General features: G+C 39.9%; 1 protein-coding gene across 1 annotated transcript; it reads left to right on the top strand.

Moving 5' to 3' along the window:
• The first annotated feature begins 627 nt into the window (after positions 1-627).
• gatad2ab (GATA zinc finger domain containing 2Ab) lies at positions 628-27,139 on the top strand. The gene is made up of 11 exons (XM_032572949.1): positions 628-850; positions 14,878-15,186; positions 19,497-19,620; positions 19,827-19,958; positions 21,613-21,684; positions 21,792-21,908; positions 22,036-22,215; positions 22,309-22,549; positions 22,640-23,028; positions 23,134-23,347; positions 24,168-27,139. Exons 2-11 carry the CDS (start codon positions 14,891-14,893, stop codon positions 24,299-24,301), a joined length of 1,899 nt encoding a protein of 632 aa, XP_032428840.1. The 5' UTR covers positions 628-850; positions 14,878-14,890; the 3' UTR covers positions 24,302-27,139.
• The last annotated feature ends 826 nt before the right edge of the window (positions 27,140-27,965 follow it).

Below are 27,965 nucleotides of genomic sequence, written 5' to 3'. Positions count from 1 at the left end.
TCAATTATTCCCTCCACTACTGTGCATTAAAAATAATTGAAATAGACATTTCTATGATTTCAACATGACAAAATGTGAAAAGGTTGCTTTTCCATAGAACCGTATCTTGTAAAGGTACAGTTCAAATGCATAGGACACTTTTCGGATTCAGACACTTTTTTTAGATGCCTCCGCACAAGACGGAAACTGATGCCTGATTGCATTATCTGGTTTATGTCACAGCAGAACCCCGGCAAACTTTTTAAACTGCACATGGTTTGTGCAGCTTTCTTTCACCCAGACATTTCTAAATGAATGAATATATTCATAAAAAAACATCAACTTTATTGAATGAGCTCTTGTAAAGACAGCACATGATTCGAGTTTAAAAATATATATTCTTTTATACAATGAAGAGGCGTAACATTAAATAGGCTACCTGTTGTCCGGGACGAATTATCCTGTGTCAAAACTATAAATAGATTATGTGACTCACTTAATTACTAACAGCTGAAGCTATCTTATTTATGCAGAGAAGATGCACATTAAAAGTGGACATGCGTATAATGTATCAAACTCCAAAGTCAAAGCATTCGCAAAAATGCATTTCTCCTACTCCTCAGTCACTTCCGTGAAGTCGTTCCAGAACACATCTTTTTTCCTTCCATCGCAGCACTTATCATTTCCGAGGTGTGTATGAACGCAGCATGACGCCGCCTGTGGTGGCTCATTACATTATCTGGCAACCGGAGTGGCAGCGGACAGAAGAGAGGGGATCCCCGGGATTTTTTTACGCCAAAGCCAGCTAAATACTGACGCCAAACAAGTGAAAACCGCGGGGGAACTCGACCCGGCTCCTCCTATATACTCCGTAAGTTCGTGAAACTTTATTTCGTTGTCCTGTAATCTTATCCGAGATCACAATTTCCAATTAAAACGTGACGGTGACGGAAGTTTTTTTCTGTCGGTGTTAGCTCGGCTAACGCAAGTTAAGCTAGCTAGCATAGCTTGATCTCCGCTAACGTGCAAGGTAACAGTTTGTGTGTCGTTGGGCTCCACACACACACACATTCACACACACACACACATTCACACACATTCACACACACCTACCGAGGACGGACTGCCAGGAGCAAAGCCTCAAAAGTGGAGCAAAATAAAACAAACTTTTCCTATCAAACTTGTTTTATCCTGCACCGGTATTAGTACATAATGAAAGTTAATTACTGAATTTGCTAATTTGAAGCCAACAATGATTTAGCCAAAAATGACATTTCTCTGTGTAATTAACGCTCAATTATTCGTGAACACATCCAGGGACTGTTTGTGCAGACCAGAGAATTAGCGTTAGCAGGCTAACTTAGCTTGCATGTTAGCTCGTCTTGTACTACCCCGTTGCTCTCCGAAACGGGGTCGGTTTCATTGTCTCTATCGTGTATCGCTATTTGGAGGTGTAGAAACACCCAGTCTAAAATGTATGATATGTATTATCACTTCTTAAAGGGGCACAAGCTCCTGGTTTACACCTGGTATCACAACTAACCGCCGAGGACCATTGTGGGCTGGTAGCTGGATTTATGTAGCCTCTGGTTTTGTAGCCGGACAGATGGACAGGTTGTTGTTGGGAAGCCAAGTTAACGTTAGCATCCGATAGCTTGTTGTTGTTGATGGGTTAGTTCAGCACAGGCATCCGCTCTTCCGAGGCTTAAGTAGCGTCTCTTAAGTTTTCAAACAGCATTACTATTGTTGTCAGCAGGCATTTATAAGTCTGCGGTTTCTCCTAGTTGTAGATTTATTCTCCTGCGCTTCCAGAAACCATTGATCTCATAACTTTGTCAGATTAGCTCAAGCGTGAAGAGACTTTATGGAGGCGTAATGGTGGACGATTGTGCCTTGGCCGGTGTGTCTCTGTCTGTCCACGACAGCTTAGTAGCAATCTCCCACGTTTGGTTAGGTGTTTTGGTGAGACATCTGAATTCCCACTTTTGTTTTACTAGAAAAACAAGGTTTGTGTACCATGATACAAATTCGAGATCTAATGCCAAGTCGACATGGTCTTTTAGTTACTACACCGTTCAGTGCCTGTTGAGGTAAAAAAAATTCGGAAGTATTTTATCAGTAGAGACATGCCTCTTAATTTACGCCATTATTGTTATTCTATTATAGTGACTTTCTTAGTTGTGTTTTTTTTTAGGTTGCTTTAAGCAGTCGTCTTATATCTACTTGGCTCCCGACCAAAGGTCCCTGCCTGTTCTTCAAGAGGTCATGTCAGAATTGTGTTTGCAATTCTGACTTTCAGTTATGTTTTTTGTTCTTTTTGTTTTTTGTGAGATGAACAGCAGTCTGCTTATCACTTTCTCTTCTGAGCAAGTGTCCTCTATTTAGATCAGGCAGACAGTTGGCACCCTTGGCTGGTGAAAGAGGACATGTGTCGCTTTGCATTTTATGATGCGCCTTGGAGTTGCCTGAGGAGGGGTGCCTCTTATAAAAAAAAGAGACATGGGGGGTGGGAGGGGTGTAACTCCCCTGAGAGTGATGTAACTAGACAGGCATGACTTCTGATGCTCTGTTATTCATCTTGATTAAAACTTTAACTTACAGATATGTTTTCTATTGTTGACTAATATATATTATTTCCGCATTTATTTCCATGGTTATTCACTCTTTGTTGCAATTATCTGGCTTATACGGTGCCTGGAAAAATATTAGCACCCCTTGGACGTCTTTAATGTTGCAATCGTAATATTCAATATATTTTATGTGACAGGGGAACAAAATGTAGGGTGTGACTGTGAAGTGAAAGTAAACAGATGCTTTTATTTTTTTTTTTTTAATACTTTGCAAAAAATGAAAAGTGTGGCAGGAATTTGTATTTCCCCTTTTATGCTGATTCCCCTAAATATAAACCAATTGCCTTCACTCAGTTGGGAAATAGTCAACCTGTGTTTAATCTTTGTATAAATACAATATAAAAAGCTGAATGCTGATACACTTTGTGACAAACATGTGGAAGAATGTTATCTGATCAGATGACACCAAATTTACACTTCTTTTAAGTGTACTTAAAAGAACACTGTATGAAGAACAAAATTTAATTACAAATCGCAATAAAAGCATTGGGGTGGCAGCATAATGCTGTGGGATGCATTTCTTTAGCCAAACAAGGCAGCTGATGAAAGACAGCGACTCCAAACGTGGAATCAGAGCTACAAGTGAACAAGAATTGGGTGATTATTGCCCTTTGAGATCTAAAGATATAAAGGGCATTATAAATAAAATCTATTATTATTTTGACCCAACGATGTATCTGTTACTATGGTAGAAGGCCAAACTATTGTCTGGACCTTTTTTCGAAGTGACTTTCGAAAAAATAGTAGTTTATTTGATAATAAACTACTATTATCACTTTGACATCCTTGCAGTAAAAACTTTAACTCATTGATAGGATGTGTCCCTCCATTTTGACAACTGAATCGTTATCTTTATTTAACATGAATAACTATTGCAATTGTCATGCATTTGCATAGTGCCTCTTTATGTTTGCTGTTAGATTCGGCAATTCCTGTCTTTCTAATTTCCACTTAAAAATCTTAAAACCAGGCAGCAAAATATCTAAAGGGCTGGATAGTGACCAGGAACCATAAAGTGGGCAAGTCTGGTTTAGACCTGGGCACTTTACGGCCCTGTCAAAGTACAGACCTAAATCTGACTAAGGTTTTGTGGCAAGACTTGTAAATTGATGTTCCCAGTCAGTCTGAGTAAGCTTGAGGGTTTTTTTTATTGTAGCAAATTGGAATGGACAAAGAGTTCTGCATTTCCATGTGCAAAGCTGGTAAAAACATCTGCCAGAAGAACCTGGCAGCTGTAATTACCATGATGGGTGGATCTATGAATCATTGACTCAGGTGGATCGAATAGAGATGCTGGCTACACTTTTTAGTTGTAAAATATAGTGGAAACATTGTATAATTTTCCTTCCACTTCACGATTTTGTGCTATTTTGTTTTCATCTGTCACATTAAGAAAACACCTCGGTGTGCGATTGTACGTAGCAAAAGTGTGAAAATATTCAAGGGGTATGAATACTGGAAATGTTCTTATCTGAAATGTAATATATATTTTAATCCTACTGTTATGTAATCTTAATTATGGCATGTGTATCTTACTCCTTAGTCACTATAGCTGATATGAAAGCATATGTTCTTAAATGTGTGACTACTCTCCTCCCTTCTCCTCCTCCCTCATCATGGTATTTTATTATACTTCTTTATACTACATGTCACAGTTTAGTTTAGGCAGTTTCAGTTTATGTTAAAATGTCACTCATTTAAAAAAAAAAATCTAAGTTCTCTTTCTACAAGTGAAAAACAAACTACTATAGTGTTGGTCTTGGTGTCATACCAAGCATGAACATGGCTATTTTTTTGTTCATTTCTTTACTAATAATGAGTCATCTCCACTGTTTTCTAATAAGGGTGTTCACCTTTTATGATTCCGAGTATAACAAATATTTCACACGTCACAGTAAACTTACTTATATTAAACTTCTAGACTTTCCTGCCACTTTTTTACAGCACCAATTCTTTACTTTACCACCTCTGACATCTAGTTCTATTATATCACCCAAGCAGAACTTTGCTGATTTACAGTGTTTTCATGCTATCTGAGAAACTCCCTTTCTGACAGTTCCTCCAGATACCAGAGGACAGGAGTAGACATATTGGACAGGAATAACCACCCAAAAGCCTGGGGCGGTTCTTTAAGCAGAAGCCAGGAAGGTCTTTAAACCGTAACTGCCCTGACTATTACTTGTTTACCCTGTTGGATTTTGTCAAGCATGTGTGTTAACAATGTGACCAGCCTGTCCCTTTTAGCCATCAGACACCTCATGTTGTTTTGTTGTTTAAAGTGATGGCAGCTTCAGGTCATGTGTCTTTATGTACTTATTTAGTAAATTATTATCTTAGGTAATGCATTTCTCATACTAGCAGTGATAATTTACTTCACCGCCTTTACATTAGGTCTGTGTGCAGCTCAAATTTTTTAATTGTCAAAGATGTTAAATAACACTAAATCCAACTAATTAAAAATGACAATTTTTGTGTTCCTGGAAAGGAGAACTATTGTTTTTAGTGACACATAAGGTGTTTTTTTTTTGTTTTTTTTTAAATGTTAGTCCAACAGAAAGCTAGTAGTGAAAAACTGTCTCCTGTCCCACATTAAATATGCATCGCTTTGTCCTTTGTCAGTTGACCAAAGTGACTTTCAAGCCACTTGGTCAACATCATAGGAAATGTTTTTTTTCCCTATAATTTCAAAGATCCTTGTGCAGGGAAGCAAGCAATTTATAATAAACTTTTTTTAATATTTTTGGAGTTGTGTATCATTTTTGGTGTAGCGGTTGCTTTGATTTTTGCATGTCAGCAGCTTCATGAAATATGTTCTCTCAGCAATATGTTCATTTTTATATTAATGACAGAGGGGCGCTACAGAATCTCGAGGATATATTATCACAATATAAGTGTGTACAAAATTCATATCAAAAAGGAGATTTTGGAGTGGCCTAATTGCAGGCTAGTATATATCCAAATGTTGTGAACTTGCTTTTTTACATGCTAATTTAGTATTTATCCATTAGAAACACAGTCTTAAACAGCAGATCAGCGGGTTTTGTCATCACAATATTTACCACTAATAATCTCATTACAAGATTTTCTATCTTACAGCCCTAAAAAGAAGTCATGCTTTGGTTTAGTTTTGTGAGCATTCAGGTTTTTTTGATTTTTTTAGCAATAACTTCCACAACTGATATTTCCTGAATTGGCTAGTATTCTGTCTATTGGAAATTATTTCTAAATTTTGTTTGCATTTTAAGTCCTGCAGCTGATTTCAACCTCTTGACCCCCTTGATCCTTGCATCATTTCTGTCCAATGGGAGCAGTAACCATTTACCGCATTGCTTTGTTTACAAATTGTAGGTCATTTATATTAAAAAAGCACAATGTGAAAGCAAACCAACAAAGAAAAGAAGTTTGCCTTTGTTCCGGCCCAGACAAGTGGACCAAAGGAATTTCCGACATCCATAGAATGCTAGATTTTAATACTGGTTTTCAATCTGTTTTTTTTTTTTATTAAGCAGGAAATTCTATCCTTTTTATGTTTAGTCTTTATTGAGTAACACAAGTATAACAAACTAATATTATCTGTTTAATCCAGCTATATGCTCTGGTAGAGCCTGCAGGCAGCTGCTTCGCAGATATGTGGCTTGTAGTTGGATAACTAACTTTGTAAAATGTTGCCTTAATAGCAGCATGGGTTGCACTTTTATTCTTTCCACACCATCAATGTCTGTTTTTTCCATGACTGTCAGATTTTCCAAACAGAAAGTTTCTTCTTTTAGATAAACAGTAACTATTGGACATTTTCTTTCAGCTAGATGACCAGAAGTGTGTAGTAGCAGACAGAGAAGGGGAAATATGCTGTTTTATGTTCTATGAAAACGCTTGTTTCTCTGGTTCAGCATTTTCTTTGCCATCTTCTTATTAGGATTGTAAAAACTAGACATCATTTGACAGAAAAGTGTGAGATTTTGAACTGTAGCTTGTGAATACATTGGTACAGCTTCATACAGCAAACTTTAGATTGGAGGTTTGTTGGGGACTTCCACCTGGGTTGTGACTATAGGGATGCACAACATTAGAAAATCTCTCAACTGAGATAATAATGTTAAATATTGCAATCATATCAGTTTCAATATATGCCTATTGTCTTCTTTCCTCTCTTTCTTGTGTGTGCTTCCTACACTCGGTGACCTTTTATGCTTTGGGACAATGTCTCTGTGTCTGCAGTGAGCGTGTCCCCTGCAGGCTAACTGATACATTAGCATCAAAAATGTAAGTTCACAACACTTGGAATGTATGAGCCTCAAGTTTTTGAACACCAAGCTGTTCTTTGCAATATGAATATTGCACACAGTGATATTGCGACATTGACGTATTTGTGATGTATTGTGCAACCCCAGTTATGACACTAAGGAAGTCTTTGAACTTGCTGGTCAGAATAGCTATCCCTTTTGGCCTTGGTATCCCCCAGAAGGAGCTGGGTCACTGGGGAGATGAATGTCTGACTTTCCCTCCTGGACCCGTCACCCCTTCAACTTGATCTCAGATAAGTGGAGGATGGCAGAGGTTGTGATGAAATGGTGTAATGCAAGCAAGCAAGTAGCAGATGAAGGAAGAAACCCTTGGTTGCTCTTTTACATTACACAACACTAGTATAGAGTGGGAGCCCGTTCTAGATGCCAGGTGTTTGATGCTGGAGGAGAGCTTATTAGGCAATCAAGAAAATCCAAAATAACATGATGCAGCAACCAAAGCAAAGCCTACATACACATATTTAGGGACGTATTTAGAAGCTAAATTCTGTTTTGTCTCTAGCACCATTTTTGTTTCCTCTCTTGGTCTGCTTCCACTGATTAAAACTGTTTACCGTTTTGAAAATCCATAGCTGTCAGTATCATTGCAGTATATTCTCCTTATAAGTAAAAATAATTATTAGTAGAAAGAGTTCATACTTAGTACAGGCTCAGTTTTTGTGTCTGGTCAGTTTTTCTCATGAATCTTCTCTGAATGGAGTGGCCTGAATCTCATCATTTCATCTTTACTCTTCGGGAAATTTTCTTTTGTTTTTCTAATCTTGACTGACCCCTTCTGATGGAGAGCCACTTAAAACTTATGACGCCTCGTCTAATCTCAGAAATATGCACCAATTGTCATTAACATTGGGTGTAATTCTTTGTTTGTTCATGTTTTCCATCTTGAGATGTCTTTTTATACGGTTTTGTTTGACTCCCAGAGGTCCCCTTTTTTGCTCTGGTCACTTCCTGCTTAGATCCATTTCTAAGAAATGTAATCTGATAGCAGTCTGCGTGTGTCCTGGCCCTCCAGTTTCTATGAGGGTATGTGCTTCTGGTTTTACAGGATTACAGAGGGACCATTTGGAAGCAATTAGGCTGAAATTTGAGATTAGCCCTTCCTTAGATTTTTGACAAGGTTTAGCTGTTCTTTTATATTTTGGATTGTAAATACTTGTGTCTGTAAATGTATCTTGGGATTTTACAAAAATAGTGTAGAATGATACTGAGAGATGAGATGAGTAGTATTTTATGTGAGTTTTGTCACCTTATTACGGATTAATTGGTGGTCAACAGACACGCAACGTTACTGCAGTTCTACGTGTGTCTACTGTAATCCAGATTAGACGTTGGGTCTTTATGCGAGGAGGTTACATGATGAGGTGTGAGTGTGTCTGTGTGATGCAAACAAGCAAGCTCTTGTGGTTAAATGCGGCCGTATGTCTACCAGCAGTTTTATACGATCATGTACAGAAGTCAGAGGTTTTTCATACTTCCTGGTCTTGTTGGTGTTTCGTTGTCGTCATGTTGCTGGGGGTAGAATCCAGGTGGAGACATGCGCACACACAGATACACTCTGTGTAGCTCCGGCTCTCATTTACGCACACAGACACACACACCCCAACACACACAAAGAGACAGTCTGGCAGATTCAGGGTTAAAGGCTTCCATTTTGTTAGGTAACACCCTAATGGTCTGATCTGTCAGTGGCGTTAAAATGGCAGGGGCTTAACCCTTGGCGTTCGGGACACAACCGGTAGGGGCACACACACACACCCCTGCACGCGCACACACACACACACACACTCTTGGAGACTTCTAGGCTGTCCAAGCCTAGAACAGAACAAGCGAGCAAGGAGTGTGTGTGTGGGTGTGTGTGTGAGATAGAGAGAGAGGAACAGAGAGAGAGAGAAAGACAGGGAGGGGTAAGATGGAGAGTGAGCTTGTCAGTGAGAAAGAGAAGACAAGGAAGAGTTTTTTTTTTTTGTTTTTTTTTTCTTCACTTGGGTACAGTTAGATTATGGCTCAGCTAACCACATGCGCTCTGCGTTCTTCTCCCTCCCCCAACCATGGCACCTCCTCAGCTGGGTCCCTGCCCCCATTCTTACCCTGGTGATCAAACCAGCACAAGTAGTCTGATCTTTATTTTTGTTATTATTAAGAGTATATCTGTAAAAAAATATCCTGTTTTCTGATCACCTCATAAAGAGCATTGGACATTTAAAATGTTGAGCTGGCAGTACAGAAAAAAAAAAATCATTAGTTGTGATGACTTGTTAGCTGTCGCCTTAAATTTAAAATCATCACACAGACGCATCGTCCTGTTGGATAGCTGGTCAGTATGAGGGATTAAATCCATATAATAAAGGCCAGTGCTGCTTAACTACCCAAAAATGAGTTAGTGTTCTGTTGTCTTTTATTGGGCTATAATAATTCATACTTGTGGCATCTCTATCGGACGGCATAATTGTTGTTTCTCCTTGTATTGAACCCTAAGGACGCAGCCGAGGAGCCTGTGTGTCTTTAAAATGGCTGTTAATGTGTTCACGGGCTGCGACCAGTCCCAGTGGGGGGGTCGTTAAGGCGCTGGAGATGAGCGGCGAGCGGTCTACCTGAGGGGTTGAGCCGTTGCCATTGATCCATTCTCTGCGAAGCTTCTGGACACAAAAGGAGAGCGACTGAGGGTAAAACATGGAGTGTCAGCTCAGGTCACAGATTTCCATTTACTTTTAGGCAAGCATTTTTTTTTATCCTGCTATACTGTACTCAAGGATGTTGGAGATTTCATTTGGGCTATGGGGTCCTTTCAGAGAACAATAAATGTCCTGTGTTGTTTAAGCTATATATGAATTTCTGCTCAGCTTTAATTGACAGATTTACATAGTTTTTTTTTTTTTGCTTTGTCCCATCCTCTTTTTGGGGCATTTTTTTATACTGCGGCTGTATCTAGGGCCCCATGATTTCTGCGATGCGGAAAATGGGGATTGAATCGCTGAACTTAATAAACAAACTAGAATCCATAGCAAAACACGGCTGGTGGCGATTCAGGAAAAATATGAACAAAGGTCTTGATTATTATGGAAATGTGCACAAACTTTTACTACTTACAAGTTTTTTTTGCATGTAATAAGTATATTGATATTGAGTTGAAACTCTAGAGCATTTTTAAAAGGGAAATTTTCTTTCATGTTACAAAAAAGATATTAGTTTTTGCACATAATTTTTGAGTTCTTAAAAAAATGAGGGGGAAACACTGAACACCTTATAAAACTAATGTTCTGTTGGACCACAGCAGTTTTTCATTTTTCATTTGATATGAAATACTGAACCCTAGCTAAGGATGTGGGGGTTTTTTCCATTCACTCCATAATTATGTTCTTTTTGGGTTAATTAATATGGTTAAAATGTAATTCAGAAAAACTGAAACAGAAAAAGTGGAATTTGACATAAAATAAAACAGAATTTTGAAAATAAGGCCCATGTATCCTCCTTGCCGTCCATGGTAGCATGATAAACACATGTCCTCTTCCGGCCTTGTTTCCCACAGATCCACTTGTGTTTTAAACATTTAGCATTGCTTGCACTTTATAGATATTTTCTGACAATCAACACGCATATGCCTTGCTTTAGATGTACTATATATTGCTCATAGAAATGTCCCATATTTACACAGAGAATAAGGTATGGAAAAAGATTGCTGTCTTTTACTAAATTTAAACACTCCTAACTATTTTATGTAAGATGGGATGCCTGAAAAATTGCTTCAGGTAAGATTTGTTTTTCTTTGTTTTCATCTAAGAAAGAAAACGTCTGAATTATAAGTGGAGACAGTGGTTTAATACATAATGAACTGAGCTTACAAAGCTGTTTATGCTGTAGAATTCCCTTAAAATGTAATTGTTTGCAGACAGTTAAATGTGACCCTTAACCTGTGATTACAACGTCCTTTGACCACTGATTAGTAGATTTTCTCTTTCAACATGCTGCTGGAACATTTACTGTGGATTCACAAATACATAGGTCTCAATATATAGCTTGTTTCTTATTAGTTTTTTTCCCCCATCTAATATATGTTCTTTAAGTTTTAGGCAGCTGAATAAATCTACTTATTCCTACAAACATTATGACCCTCAAGCATTTTGCAACTTTTATTGCCTTGTTGTTTTCCACCACTAGTTTCTTGGTGTTCTTCCTAAGTTTAGGACTTTTGGTGGGGTCAATCTTGTGAAAAACGATCAAGTTTCATTCAAAAAGAAAAAATTAGGAAACTTAACTGTTTACACAGAGGGTGATAGGGGAATAAGGGGCAAACTGGCTAGCATCTCATGAAAATACTGACATCCCTTCATTGGTAATATGCTCAATCTCTAATGTAAGCAGACATTCACACACCAATTCCCTTCGGTTGCAAGTGTTTCAGACATAAACGGAAGACCATATGCCTGAAAAATCAGCCTCTCCTGGTTGCAGGTTTCAGCTTCCCCTCAACTCTTTTATAGACTTGACAGCCAACAAATCAAACCTCTTAGTGTGATTATAGGGTCAGTTGCTGTTTGTTTTATGGCGCATAGAAGAGTTTGAGGATGCCAAGACTATTGCTGCTTGGTTGCTTTAGAAGTTTGTAGTTGTAGTTCTTTGCCAGTTTGATGTTTGAGTTTGACTTTTTTATTTTTTCAACCAGAACAGAGCGAGCCTGACTAATGCTGTTAAAATCCCGATTGATGCATCTCCATATATTTTGTGGTTAAGCTTTGACATGCAGATATTTAGTCAATTCTGGTTTCTATTTAAGAACAATAACACTGGGAGATGTCAGAAAAACATTCAAAATATTTACCTTTTTCTTTTTTGTGTGCAAGAATTATTTATGTTGGATGTGAGTAGTACTGTAAAGACGTGTTTCGCTAATTTTATAAAAGAGAAATAATTATGTAGTTTAAATTGTATTTATCATCTTAGCAATTAGCATAATTAGTTTGATTGACATTATTAATTGTCTGAAGTATGTAACTTCTTCCCTTTCAACTCTTGGGGTTTTCCTGGAAGGCACCAACATTTCCAACTGCAGACAGAGATTCAAAGTTTAGAAGAATATAATGTAGCAACTTTTCCTCCTCCATTCAGTCCTCCTGGTATCGGCTCTGTCTCTCTCTGACTCCCCAAATAAACCACAGCCATTAAACATTTCAGTGATTGTGAAAGTGGCTAGTTCTGAGTCTTTTTCACTTGGTAAAGGTATCCACACAGAAGAGGATTTATGGATCCAGGACCTGGTGGTGCTTTTTGCAGTGATGAGAAAATGCTTTGAGTTTCCATCTGGTGTATAAAATCACTCGGTTCTAGTAATAGGGTTTAGGTATTGTACACCTAATGTCTGAATGACCCGCTGGTGTTTCATCTCTAGACAATTTATTTGAATAAGTAAACCAGCAATGGCACACAAAGGCCTCATTGGTTTTCAAGCATAATCATCTCACTTTGTAGCATACGCAAATGCTCCCTATCGGGACATCTAATACTTTAGGGCTTCGCAGTCTGTCCGTTCCTTCCGGGACAAAGGTAGCCACGTGTCTCAACTTGAAACTAGTGGCTACAGTTTTTCTGGTCACGTGGCGATTTGAATGTCTAACTTTGAGAGTAGATTCTCTGCTTCTTAAATCTGCCATAGTTCACCACAATGTTGTGCAAACTGACTGTGAAGCCATTACTTAATTGTATCTTGGTTTAAGTTTGATTTCTGCAGTGTCGTGTGCAACACACTCCCACACACAAGCTGTCATCTCCGGTAGATAGATGCTCTTTGTATTCAGGCATGGTACAGCAGGGCACATCTGTCCTAGCTGTGTAACAGAGTTGGGTCCTTTCTAAGTACTGCAAACTTTCATGTCAGCAGGCCTGAATGTTGGCTGAGTTAAGTTGGTTTTGTTTTGAATGTTTTTGGCCATTAAACAGCAGTATGAATTGCTGTCTCTTTAATATTTAATTAATATTAAAGAGACTTAACTCAAAAGGCCCTATAACCTGTAGACTAGGTTTATCTTTTCAGTAGACTGCCATGCTTTGCAGCCCAACACAAACATCCCAGACATTAGCTTGCTGTTTTTATTATCAACACAATAATTGTTGACTTATTTTCAAATTTTCTTTTCCAACTCTCTGCTTCACATTAGACTCTATAGATAAATATTCCTAAATATAGATGAAATAATTTGGTACGAGGGCTCGGTTTCAAGTTGCAGCTGTGATTTGGAATTAGTTTTGTCCCGTATTCTCCTTGTAATTCTTGCGACTTTGTCTCTGGGTTGGTCCGGCCTTTGTGCTCCCTCCATCTTGGACCAGTTAGAACTGGTTTTTCAAGGAAGTGATTTCCCTCTCATAAATTGCTCATAATGTGTTCACTTATCAGTACGCAGAATGTTTCCAAATGACACACATTTTATGTGAAACATCATGAATTAATAAAGTGAGGATGTGAGTTCCTGCTTCATCTCTAATGCGTGACTATTTGTTCGCTTTATGTGAAAGTGTCACTAATAATATTCACTTTCTGCTTTGTATTCTGAAATCTTAGTGGTTCTCTTACTTTTGCTGTTGCTGTACTCTGTAAGAATTGGGTCGGCTTTTAATTTAAGTTGGTTTGTTTTCTGCCACTTTTCAGTTTTTAGATAGAGTTTTGGTCTGGGTCATTCCAGAAGCTCATTGTTGTGTGTGTTTGAGAACATTTTGTTGGAACACCTTTATGGTTTCAACTACTGATTTTATAGGGAGTTGAATAATTTGGATTCAGTGTATCTCACTGGCAACAAAAGATACGCTAAGCATGATGCTTTTACCAAAATACTTAATAGTTAGTTTTTCTTTGAATAGAAAACTTCACCAAGAATCTTCTAAAGCTTTTATGCTTTTAAGGCAAAACACTAATCTCAACCATCTGACCCAGACTGTCACGACCAGACTAAAGAATATGAGAATGTTCTATGTATGTAAACCTTTTCTGGTGTTGCACCTGTTTAGGACGGTAGTTGGAAATTTCTTTTTATTTTTATTTTTTTTTACCCCTCCAGGGGGTCTTTTGTGGGCTCTAGTGTCCCTTATGTGATAGTGGGCCGACAGGAAACAGGGAAGGAGAGGGGGGAAGACATGCGGCAAATGTCGTCGGGTCCGGGAGTCGAACCCTCGATGGCCGCGTCGAGGACTCAAGGCCTCCAAATACGGGTCGCGCTACGCCCTACGCCACCACGGCACGCCCCCAGTTGTTGGAAATTTTAAGTAAACTCTGTAGATCTAATAAATTTATTAGACTTGATTATTTTTTAAGAGAAATAAAGTAAAACTGCAAATATTGCATCCTTGGGGTTTTTTAATGAGCATTTCTTCCCACAATAGAATTTAGTAAATCAAGACGGCTTCTGTTATAATAATCACTTCTTTATTAAGTGAAGAAAATCTTGATTAAATCAAATCCTGCGTACGTTTCTCCCCCCTAATCCCCAATCGTCCTAGATGTAAATTAATGTATTGTAAAGTGCTTGACTTTTGCAAACTGGCATTGAAGTACTAAGTGCTCCCAATCAAGCCCTGTATGTGATGCTTTGTTTCAAACTGCAGATTAGCTGATTTGGTTTAGCATCTTCAATCACCTTTAGGACTCTTTGTTGTCTCGGTTTAAGACAGCCGGCCTGGCACTGCTGGCTTTATCTAATTGACTCACTTTCAGATACTCTTTCACTTCAATGAAATGTACACTGAGCCAGATTTTACCTCACTTGGCTTATAAGACTGCCTCTGTTGTGCTGAAGCATTTTGTTATATTGATGATGTTTGCCAAATGAGAAATGCTCGCCCTCAGTCTTGATTTCAAGTCAATTTCTTCACCGTTTCCTTTTTTTCTTTTTTTGCCTAGCCTACCTCTTTTGTTTGCTTTTCTGTGTTTTCTGAATACATAAACAGAGTGCTGCAACTGTTTGTTCCTTCTGTATCTCCAGGGTGAGAGCAGCCATGTCAGAAGAGGCGGTGCGTCAAACGCGCAGCCAAAAGCGAGCTCTGGAGAGGGACCATGCAGCTCTTGGCAGTTCCCCGGGGGACATGGACGGCAAGCGGGTAAAGCTGGAGAGAGGTGATGCAGCTGGGGCCCCGCTGGCCCTGGTGGGACCTGCAGCTGAGGGCATGAAGCTGAAGAGTGAGCAGGCTGCTAAGGTAGCAGCCAGCATCCTGAAGTCTGGGGAGGTGAAGGCTACCATCAAGTTGGAGGTGCAGACTGGAGACGAACCAGTGGATATGAGCACATCCAAAAGGTGAGACAAGGAAAATAATCTGTTGGGTTTTGGTTTCTTTGTGGGTGTTGCACTGTCATGTAAACAGAACATACTGTATTTTACGTGATTGTATTACTGTTGGACATGAGCTGGTATTACATTTTTGCAGTACAACTTTGAGTGCAAAGGTTCCAATGTTTTGACACAAAACTACAAAACAAAAATAAGCAACACGAGTCAATTTTCGGAGGAAAAGCAACAATTATGCCTGCTGTTGCAAAAAAAAAAAAATCCAACATATTGATAATTACAGGTAATGGGTTCCATAACATTTTTTTATTTTATTTTTATGGAAATTTTTAAACTTGGAAAAGGTAAAATACATTAATTTAGTATTACTTTTCAAGGTCAGAATATTATAGCTTTTAGGTGTTTATAAAAGTAGAACTGAGGTAGCTGAGAATAATTGGATAATTAGCAGGGTTATGGACACGGTGGAGGGTCTGTTTTTCTCACCTTGGGAACATCTTGGGATTCCCCTGGAGGAGCCGGGCCTTCCTGCTTAGGCTGCTGCCTATGCAGCCCAACTTTGGATAAGTGGAAGATAATGGATGGAGGGAGGGAAGGATGGATAGTGGGGATCTGCTCGGATAAATCCTGTGTTAGACTGCTAACAGACACTTTCCCCAAAGCTTGCTAGCTGGAATTATCAAATGGGTAAAAAGACTGATAGGTGGTGCTTTCATTTTTTTCAAACCATTTAATAGGATGTCAGAGAAAGTGCCAGAATAACTGGGAATTTCTGGACTGTATAAACTTGATAGTATGGTGTATACATAGTCCTGTCCTTCCTCCACTTACTGCAGCACACTGCCAATCAGCTGGCTGAAGGGAGACTACAAAACTTTTCTCATACATACAACAACTTCATGGTGAGGAAAGGCGTGCCATCTAATGCATTGAACATTGACCAGTAGCAGTCTATTCCTAATCTCTGGGCCTTGATATTACATTGTAGGTCAATTATCTCCACAGTCGTTTACCAGCATTTGCAAGAAACATTAGAAACCTTCTTGCGTCATGTTTGTCGCCAACTCTGAGCTTCAAGGGCTACCTTTCTGATACAGTTGTAGATTGGTAGTTGTAGGCTGAAACAACGTTTTGAATTCTACGACATCTGAGGTGATTCTATGTATTTTTATGCTTCCCTGTTATAAAGGGCAAGGCCCCATGTATGTTACTATAGGCCATGGATTGTATGCTGGCACGCACAGCGGGGTGTTCTGCATAGAGCTACGTCTTTTGGAGTTTCAGGTTTCTCACTGAAATTGCAGTAGAGCGAGTGGTCTGACAGGAGTCATACAGGAAGTCGGTGTGTGGTTGCCAGCAGCCTGCCCCCATTCTGAAAACTTTTGAGGCTCCTAAAGGCCCAGGCTCCATTTTCTCCCACAGCAGCACCTGAACTCTGCCTCGCACGTCTCACAAAATGAAGGCTATGTGTCACAAACTGGTTCCAACTGGCCGTTGCCATGGTTTCCACGTTGGAAGGAGCAGTTGGAGGAAGGAGGGGCCAGGAGGAGTGGTGGGTGTGTCACATGACCACACAGAGAAATGCCTGATGTCATGTGATGTGTATTTGGTAGAGAGATAAATACATACACGTACACACACACACGCACAGTGATATGATAACAGTGTAAGTGGAACAGAGGGGTGATTGAATAGTGAGTGTGTTTGGCTGTGCTGCGTTACCGCATAATTACAGACGAGTGTCACCTTTGGCCCCAGCTTTTAGCCTCTTTTAATGTTTACGGGCTTCCTTTCTGCAAAGTGATTATTTGGATTGTTTATGGAGGCCTTTGTCATCGAAGCTCAGCTTTGTTAAAAGTATGAATGACAGTTCAATCCAGCTTCAAACTGTGTCAGACAATCGTACAGTAACTGAATTGAGACTTTCTATTTATATGCTAGACGTCTGCTTTACAGTGTTTTGTTGATATTTCAACCAATCTGCACCGAGCTGTTTCATTCCCTTAAAGAGCTGAAATCGGCTCCGGGCTGGTTTGCGTTGCACTCTGAATTTGAAGATCCATCTACACCTCAAAACGACTGAATCAGCAAAATCCTACCATGGAAGGGGGGTCAGCGTACATCTACAATCTGGGGAAGCCGAGGCATGCAGAGACACTGGACCTTACATAACCAAGCTGCCATGTGGTGTTGTGACGCTTGTGTAAGCTGTTCTCAATAGATGGTAGCAACCTTCATCAGCTAGGCCGTGTCATGTTGGTAATGAGGCCATATCGGTCAACGCGCAGGGTTCGCCTTGAAGGTTTTGTGGTACATTAGGAAGCACTCAAATCCTCAGTAATGGTGCTTACTGTGTTCCTCTGACTGCTGTTTTTATTTTATGGACAGAATGTAAACGAAGCTGCTCATCTCGGGCTTTGTTTTTGTTCAAAGGTGTAATATGTCTTTGAAAAGCAGAACTTTATGCAGATCAGTTTTTCTTTTCACATTTAAGTTAAACACATAAGGAAAATACTCTATTACACACTCTGGACAGACCTTACTGGCCTTAGATTGATGTCTCCTGAGGGGAGCCGTTGAGAGGGCAGCAGAGACACGACTCCGGGGTGAGCAAAAGGAAGAGGGGAAAAAAAAAACCCCAGAAGAACTGACTCAGTGAGTTGGAGTATAAAAGATGAACAAGTAAGGTTGGGGGAGGGGTGCGTGAAGTGGTGACTGAGTGAGAGTGAGTGTACACAATAGGTTGGCTCCTGGCCATGTATTACCCTCCCCCCCCCCCGCTCGCTGTCACCCTCTCCAGCGTCTCGGGCCGACCTCTGCTCCGCTCCGCTTGTGACTCTGGCGTCGGCAGCTGGGAGGGAGGGGAGAGCCGAGGCTCAGGCTTTGCCGGCGCGGCTAGGCCACAGGCCTTGCCATAGAGGTAGAGCAGGAGCGGGGTGAGGCCCTGTGTGGGCGACAAAACGGGTCTTGCCTCAAGCCCTGGAACCTCTTGCTTGGCAGGGACTGAACTTCCACACAGTGGAGAATAATTGCACAGCATGATGCAGATGTCGGAGTCCGATGTCACAGACGCTAGCATACCCAAAGCTATTTTGCATAACTCGGCCTACCTACAGTGGTCAGTCGTTGTTCTTGTTCTGTAACATTACTGTGACCCCCCCTCCCCTCCCCTCCCTTCTCTCTTTTTCACCCACCTCTCCGCTACTGCCACTTGTCTCCCCCTCCCTTCGATTGCGAACATAACATGCCGTAAGTCACCTTTGTTTTGCTTAGTCGCCAGGAAAAGCCATTATGCACTTAACAAAGGTCTCCAGCTTTCACTTCAGTTCCAGTTCTACACTTTAGTTCATTAGATTGCTGCTTTGAGTCCCTCTGCTCCCGGAAGGGAGAGCACAGCTGGTCTGTTGATGCTACCTTACGCTGGATATAATCGGTGGTTGTATTCTTCCTCTGCCGCCATTACCCCATTATTGATCTCTTGGTACATGTCTTCTTGTGTGTTCCTGCACACATTTGCACCGCAGCAAGGCTGGCAGAATAACAATTCAATAACGCCATCTACTGGATTCAAGACAAAGCTACAAGTTCATAATGGACAACTTTGTTCAAACGAGAGAAAATTAATCAAATGTCACTTGTTCATAGGTCTGTTACAATAACAAATTTTGCTGGAACTGGAAGATATTTTAAATATCCAAAATAAAACACAACAACCAAAAACAAGAAATAAAATGGAAATCAAAACCACACACAACAGAAACCATAAATAAAATGGATTATAAAACCTCTACAAACAAAACTGCCCTTCACAAAATATTAATCATCAGAATGGAAATTGAGCATTTTTAACTTTATCATGCGATTAAATGACTTATTGCGTATTGCGACAGGCATTGTACATCTTTTGTTGCATAACTGCAACTAAGTTATGTTTGATAAAGTGATGATGCTCCATGGATTGGGTGTGAACTTGCAAAACAACTCTGAAACCAGTTTAAACGGTCTTTACACAAGCGTTGAAAGTGCAAAAAATCTTCCAATTAACCATCAAAGTCAGACTCCCAAACAACTTCAGTTGATTCTCTCGCTCCATCCAAGTATGTTCTTAAATAAAACAAAAAGACACTAGAATTCCTATGCATGATGCAAAGCGTTATTGGAAAGCACTATTTTAACGCAAGGCAACATTGCTACACTTTCAGGAAAACTAATTTCACTTAAACTCAGTTGCAATTGGTCTTTGGTTCATGAATGTGTAATAACATGTAATAATTATTTGTTTAATAATAAGCATGCATTCTTATTGTTTCTTCCTTCAGTGACATTAAGAAAGAACAACAGCCGCCTTCTCCAGATGATGTGATTGTGTTATCAGACAACGAGCCGTCCAGTCCCGTCATGAACGGCCACTGCTTCACGAAGACGGACACAGATAAACTCATGGTAGGAGAACAGAACTTTAAAATGTAATGGTAGTTTTGCAGTATTTACTGTCTATAAAGGCATTTGCAGCCACTAAAAAGATAGTTAGGCAATCGTCTGGTATGTTATTTATTATCTTGAACTGATTTAAAAGCTGGCTTTCACTACACCCAGAAAATAACATGGTATGAATGTATTTCTTTTTTTTTTTGTTGTCATATGTGCAGAAGAGCTCACCTGAGGAAAGGGAACGTATTATAAAACAGCTCAAGGAGGAACTGAGGCTCCAAGAAGCCAAACTGGTTCTCCTCAAGAAACTACGACAAAGCCAGATCCAGAAGGAAAGCACTGTACAGAAGGTAAGCAGCAAAGGGAGCAAAGTTTGCAACATTAAGAGGCTTTCCACTGTGTTGTGCCATTCTGAATAAGGGTTTTAGCTCTCCACAGAACACGTAGTTCTTGTTCTAATCCTTTATTGACTCTTAATGGAATGAAAAATAGAGATTTCCTGATCAGGATTTTTTTAATCCCCAGTACAGCTCCAAATTATTTGAGACAGGACATTTTGTGATTTGACTTTGCAGCAACAGTCAAATCACATTAGTATTGTGATTGTGTTCAGTTGATGAAACTCATTTTTGTTTGGCCATTTCGACACTTTGGACGCGGCTTTATTGGTTTGGCAGCAAAGGATAATTTTGTTCTAATAGAAGTCTCTGAAAAACATAATTTTGTTTCTCTAGATATATCTGAGTCAGCACAATTGTAGTCTTTGGTAAAATTCAGTTTTACTTCCTTTGAATTTTTTTTATGCAAAGCACTTCCCTGAAGTTGTTCATGCTATCATGTTTCCTCTTTGTTATATATTTATTTTTCACGTGCAGTCAAAACTTACAGAAAGAGTTTTCATCTGATTCTCAGATGTAGTGCTTTACTTGTAACGTCATACAAGCAAAGCACTACATCTGGACTTAACCCCTCTTTCTCTGTGGACGTTATGAAGGGTAAAAAATAAAAGGTTTGTTAAAAATGGAAATAAACAATTTTCCCAAAGAGCCTCATAATGATCTGTAATCAACCCAGTCTCCCTACTATTGGCCTAACACTGTATATATTTTATAATAAAAGATACATTTCTGTTTGTTTTACAATTTAATTTATAATTTCTAAGAAGAGTTTTAAACTTTTTCTGCAAGCAGAATGCCGTAGTGTTATAGTTCAAGCTCATTTACTCACTTAAGGCTATGTCCTGTTTGAAAACTCTACTTTCTGTGTGAATCTTTCTTGGTTATTGTCATTATTCTTCAGCGTTGAGGCATATCTCTATTATCAGTGCAGACGCTTCCTATAAACGTGCCGGGCAGGCAGGTATTTCCCGGGACTGTATTTCCCGCACAGACTGTTTATAGGAAGCATCTGCACTTCCTATAAACGCTTCCTATATTCACTGTGCGGGAAATAAGCTTATTGTGCAGGGTGTGCTTATTTTCAAAATCAGGAAATTTAAGATTTTATTTACAAAATAAAATGCTTCCCTCACCCCCAACCCAACAACAGTGTAATTGATTTGCATGCGGATTTCACATTTCTGTGTTTGATGAGCTAGTGGGCCACAAAATGGCCGTGTCTTGATTAGATTAATTAAATATTGTCTTTATTTTTAATTCAAATTAGCTGCACAAATTACGGTCGCATGTCTTTGTGGACTGTGGCAGACAAGATCATTCACAACACCATGATAACAGATATCAGGAGTTGAGTCTCTTCAGAAATATGGATCATTTAAGTAAAAGCCCAGATTGGGATTCCTAACCAATACTCAGGATCTCAGGATATTTTTGATGTGAATATTAGACATAAGTCTTATAGCAATTTAAATTAGTCAATTTGAACCCACTTTTTAAGTCATTACATTTTTTATATTATAAAGCTGCTACCTTGTAGAAACCAAGTTATGGTGTTTATTTTGCCAAGGTTGGTTAACTTCTTAAACCACACTTTGTCTGTGTTCAGGCGAGTGGCTCAGTGGCAACTCCTCCTCCTCTAGTGCGAGGCAGCATGACATCCAGTAAAGGACCCCTTCAGGTATCGCCTCACCTCGAGTACTCATTCTAAAACTTGTGTATTTTTTCCTTTTACCTGAGAGTTTTCATCTCTATTATTTATAAATATCATCATTATTGTGTTTGCAGGTGACGGGTCGCAGCTCAGGCACGGTGATCCCCCCACCCTTAGTGCGGGGTGGACAGCACATCCCGTCCAAACACAACTCTCAGATTGTGATGCCACCCTTGGTCAGAGGAGCCCAGGTTGTTGTCCACTGACTGATTGTCCTCTTTAAACTTTATGCTGTGAATGTCTTTAATGTGTTTATTTTTCTTGTTTATATTGTTGAGGACTGTTCTCTATAATTACTATATCTGTGCACCCCCCCAGCCTATTGCGGTGACCCCTCAGCAGATCGCTAGCCTGCGGCAGCACCAGCAGCACAGCGGTTCAGGTCCGCCCCCACTGTTACTGGCGCCCAGGGCTTCTGTCCCCAACGTCCAGATCCAGGGCCAGAGGATCATTCAGCAGGGACTCATTCGAGTGGCTAACGTGGCCAACAACGTCATGGTCAGCATCCCTCGGGTTAAAACCGCACCTGTGGTGATTTCTAAACCTCCTCTCCATTTGTGTGAAATTTAGATTTTGTCTTTGTGTTTTTAGGGCTCTTCTGGTCTTAAAGGCTCGTCTCCCAGCTCCAGTGTCAATGATTCTCCGGCTAGCAGGCAAGCGGCCGCTAAGCTAGCTCTAAGGAAGCAGTTGGAGAAGACTCTGCTGGAGATTCCTCCACCCAAACCTCCTGCTCCCGAGTTCAACTTCCTGCCATCCGCGGCTAATAATGAGTTCATCTACTTGTTGGGGTTAGAGGAGGTGGTTCAAAAGCTACTCGAGATGCACGGCCGGGGTGGGTAATTGTCTCTGTGGTTACGATGGCAACAACAGATTGTAAAGCTGTTAAATAATCCATATTGTCTGAATATTATTCCATATCTAGGTAATCTGGGTCCTGCTGCTCCCATGGCCAGCTCCAATTCCAAAGACCCATACACCTGCGCCCAGTGCAAGACGGACTTCACCTCCCGCTGGAGGAAGGAGAAGGCCGGCACCATCCTCTGCGACCAATGCATGTCGTCCAATCAGAAGAAGGCCCTAAAGGCCGAGCACACAAACCGTCTGAAGGCAGCCTTTGTGAAGGCGCTCCAGCAGGAGCAGGAGATCGAACAGCGTATCCTCCAGCAGACGGCCTCTTCATCCTCCTCCAAAACCACCTCGTCCTCCTCTCCCTCGCTGTCCAAGAGCGAGGTGCTGATATCCCCGCAGTACAAGCAGATCAGGTCTGACTTGCAGCACCGATCAGTGTCTGCACACCACTCCATTAAGCAGGTCGGCACTCCATTTACTTATGTAGCAGTCTCTTATTTGCTCCTGCATTATGTTTGTTGATGTCCACCTTGCTCAGGATTTCACCCGCGTTGTGTCTCTGTACAGAGTCATTTGGCGCACAGCATCCAGTCTCGTGGCGTGGCACACTCCTTTACCTCCTCCCAGCTGCAGAACGCAGTGACGGCGGCCGCGCTGGGCAGCAGAGCAGGGAAACACGCTGCCGCTCTCTCACTGCAGCAGGGAGCAAAGGTCAGCGCCAGCAGCAGCGGTAACCAGGGCAACATGGGAGCCTGGAGGAAGCAGGGCAGTGGGAACGCAGGTACACAAATGTGACAAAGTTATGCAGAAAATGCACGCCACATTTTCTTACTTTGTAAGAACACTACTTTGTACACTGTGTAGTGTGAAATACACAGTGCATTTTAAATTTTATTACAATGTTTCTACAAACTTCAATGTATTGAGATTTTGTGCAATATGCAATAGTTAATGACTGTGAAAAGGAAGGGAAATGATTTATGGTTTTCAAAATGTGGATATCAAAAAGAGTTTGGCAAGCCTCCTTAGGTGTCTATACCAGATTTGCACATCTGAAGTCCTTTTGTTTTTTTTTCTTTCCTATTCTTAGTTTCAAAACGACTCCAGCTCAGCTACGTTAGACTGCATCTGGAAACATTATGTTCAAGTCTCACCAATTATTTTTTTATAGGAAGTGTAGGTTTTGACTAGGTCTTTACATAAAATCCCAGTAAAAAAAGATTAAAGTTGTGGTTGCATGCATGTGCAAGGCACAGAGTTATAATGCTCCTTTTGTTCATAGACTTTAAAAGAGTTAAATGAATAAACTTTTTTTTTTCTTAGACTCTATAATCTTTGATTCATAGCCATATTCAATGAATAAGAATATGCATTCCAATGAGACCTCTTTGCCAGATTAAATGAACCTTTTGAAAAAAACCTTTTCACAGTCCACATTTCTGTCTTTACAGTGTGTTTTTATTGGTAACAGAAAAGAAAGGCTGTTTTAACTAATCTATATAATGTTTCTCTTAGCGAATTAATTAAAAGAACAAATTTTAATAATGTACTCATTTATCACACATGACTATGCGTTTACATTTTTTCGTGTGTCCTTCCAGGGGTGACGATGGCCTACGTCAATCCCAGCTTGTCTGCTCATAAGACCTCCTCCGCAGTGGAACGTCAGCGGGAATATCTGCTGGACATGATTCCTTCCCGCTCCATCTCCCAAGCAGCAAACACATGGAAATAATGCAATCTCTCCCCTCCTCCTGATGCCACAGCGTTTAGCCCTCCTAATATCAATAACAGCCATGCTCATTATCATTCTATTGTTTTCTATAGACTCTGGCTCGGACGGCCAGGATAAGAACTCTTTTTCTCGTTGATCAGAGGTGTATTTAAACCTTTTCTCGACGCCTACTTATGCTACCTTGTTCCTTTTCTGAATCACTTCCTTAATGGAGTTGTTCTCCAGCAGCTTCAGGGATGCAAGGAACATGTCATAAACATCTTCGGGGTACCTTTTGCAAGACTTGGGGACTCGGTGGGGGGCACTTCGGCTCTTCCAACTGTTTACTGAAGAAAGTGGCAAAAAAAATAAAAAAATAAATAAAAACAACGCTGAGCGTTCCTCCTTATGGACCACGCAGGGATTAGCAATGATCATCATTATACACACGATTTGTCCTGCATCCTGCCCCTCTGCCACCCCCTACCCCCTCCAGCCTGAGCCACTCAGGCCCGCGCGCTGGCCTAACCGAACTCTCCTACGGACCTCATGACGGGGATCGTTGAGCTTCGAGGACCATTCGTAAAATATTAACTGCTTTAGCTTTGCAACAATGAATAAGACAAACATAAAAAAAACCCCAGACTGACAAGGAAAGAAAAAGAAAAAAGGATCTATCTGCACACAGACTGCCTCTTCTCACCAACCTTCGGCGTGTAAATTAGAGAAGTTGTCTGTTGGACTATTTTGTATGGCTGAATGTTAGGATTTTGTCTTCTCTTCTGTAAGTCCTATGCTGTGTTTGGAATATCGTGCTCCCTGACACTTTGGAAGTGGCCTCTTGTTGAGGTCTGAATATAAAAAAAAAGAGGCTAATGTTACTGTTGAGGTGGTTTTACATCTGCTGGTTTCCATTATTGTGGCCTAGTTTTAAATACTTTTTTTTGTCTTTTTGGTAAGATGATGAGGAAGAATAAAGATTAAGGGTTTCATTGACTCATGTTAAAAAAAAAAAGCTTAAAAAAAGAAAACGGAGCATATTTGGAGGACTATTCTTATTGAATATTGTAAAATAAACCTTCCAAAGAACTAGTGGAGCCCAAATGGAATCCCTTCTGCTAGAAGGTTTCTAGTTTATTTGAACCCTCTCTGGATATGAACATGAATTCATGCTAAACTGAGTGGGTGTAAGGAATGTCAAGATTTTGACATTTTAATTTTGCTTTTTAGTCATAGGTTGTGGTGCATAACTTTTTTTTTTGTTGTTCCTTCTACAGACAAAACTGTCTGAATTTATTTATAGGGTTAGTAAAGACTTGCATATGCCCTACGTTTTGAATGGATATTGGTTTAAAATGTGTTTTTTTTCTCCCTCTGTGTCAAGCGGCTCTCACAGAACCTTCGACCGGTTTGAGCGAAGCTGGACAGCTTTCAGAATGTAGTCATGCAAAAACAAAAACTAAACCCTTCTGCAACAGATGACGAACTTCTTAGTCTTTAAGGTGTGTATGATTTCTGTAAAGTCGATTCTTGCATTTTACATGCGCTACAGTGTGTTTTAATCAGATTGCAGCAGCACAGGCAGACGTAAAGTGTCATGGTATAAAACAATAAAAGGATGTTACGGTCACAAGAGAAAATGGGCTGCTTTCCTTTTATCAGCCAGCAGGGCGGCCCAGCTTATGTACCACTTATGAGATGGTGTTCTCTTTGTCTTATTGGAAAATTTACAGTAATAAAAAAAGGGAGAGAGAGGCAGAAATGCACGATCGGGCTGTAACGGGTTGACACACATTTTTTATGTTTTTTTCCAGTCTCTCCTGCTGATTCAGATTTTATGTTTGTTTTTCTAATTCAAAAGGACTATAATGCATGAGAGAAATGTGTGTTTTGAGTCGAAATAAACTCAGATGTTCTAAGAGTAGCCGTCTATGCATCAAAGCATGTCCTTAACCTATGACTTTTAGAAAACTCCACATGCTGTTGATTTAATGAAAATGGGAGCAATCACAATTTTCATGCATTTAATGACTGAGGGGAAGGAAAAAGCCCCCAACAATTTCTCAGTAATTAAAAAAGAAAAAAAGAAAAGCTCTGTTCTGATCTGTTCAGTTGATTGCTGCATCTCCCAAAAGAGTCAATTAGATTCAATTTAGTCAAATTGAATTAAAAGTTACTGCCTGACCCAATTGTTGTGTTCAGTCTCACATTTTCTAACTCTTTGTTGCACTCAAAGATTATGTCCTTATAAGCTCCACGTCTTGAAGCCTAATGTCCTCACGTCAGATAACATGTTTTTTTTGTTTTTTTTTGTTTTATGTAATCCAACGGTTGGACAATTACTTTATATGTCAGCGCCTCAAGTTGAAAAGTATCCCTTGATTTTGGGGCTTTCATTAAAAAAAACAACTAAATGTATGTTGACATGTGCAGATGCCTGGTGGTAATGCAAACATTCAGAAATTAAGGTCGATTGCTTGTGAAGTTCATATTTTCTACATTGGCATAGAAGGGGAAATATTCCAGGTTGTGTGTACATTCCTGATGAGCAAAACAAAACAAAAAATAGCAACCCATACATTGTGGGAGCAAAAACTAGCAACCTGGAATGAGCCCATGCCTCTTTCGTTGCCCTCCTGGTGCAACCCTGTGCTGTCCTGACGACTGCCTGCTGCTGCTGCTGCTGTTTGGCAACATTATCACCATTCCGTTGTTTGTCTGTGTGTTTGGGGTCAGCTGCTGACTGCAGTGAAGCGCAAATGGACAACAATGTATAAGGTTTTTGTTTTTTTTTGTTGGCTGTTTTGGATTTTTTTTTTTTCCTGCTCTGTCAAATAATAAAACTAATTTTAACCCCTGTTTCTTGACTTGTTTGTTTACTGGCAGGGTTGCATGAAATTTGAACTCTTGCTTTGCTGGAGGAAAAGATCCAAAGTGTTGACAAAGGCTGAAGGAAAGTGTTTTAACTTGACCCAAGGTATAAGCTGGTTAATATATAAGGGGTAAGTTGAGCCATATACCCAAAAACATGCACACACCCTCTGTGTACCAACTAGACTCCACCCACCCACCTTGTCCTTTTTTTAGTAAGAGCCACTTTTCCCCAGCACATTCAATTTTTTTTTATACACAATTCATCAAGACTCAATTTACTCCACCTTGCATAAACATCAGATGTTGCCTAGTATTTTTTGTCTGGTTTCTAGTGCAAATATCTTAGCACACTTAAAATAAGAGAACTAACTTACAAGTAACTTTTCAGCAAGAAATAGGAGCTTGTTTAAAGCAAATTTACTTCCTTACTATTGAAAAATGACTAGTTCCATTGGCAGATTATTTCACTCATAGGAAAAATTTTAATTGTTGTAAGTATAGTATTTGCACTAGAAACAAGACCAAAATTACTTGGTAAGATTTTGTGTTTTTGCAGAGCAGTCTCCCTCAGAGGTAATTACACAAAAGGCCAATTATAGAATAGAATAGAATTCAACTCAACTGTATTGTCATTGCACTGTCACAAGTACAAGCAACGAGATGTAGTTTGCATCTATCCAGAAGTGCTCTACGAGATATAAATATTTATTTACAGATGTACAAGACTATGTATGTATGGACTATAAGGGGTTATAGCAAGAGATATAGATATTGTGTATAAAGTTTCTTTTTAAAATGTTTTGAGTTAGAC

The sequence above is a fragment of the Xiphophorus hellerii genome, chromosome 9 (assembly GCF_003331165.1).
Source record: "Xiphophorus hellerii strain 12219 chromosome 9, Xiphophorus_hellerii-4.1, whole genome shotgun sequence".
Classification (NCBI taxonomy): Eukaryota; Metazoa; Chordata; class Actinopteri; order Cyprinodontiformes; family Poeciliidae; genus Xiphophorus; species Xiphophorus hellerii.
The sequence above is the reverse complement of the archived record's forward strand: the minus strand, read 5'-3'. Positions and strand labels throughout refer to the sequence as shown.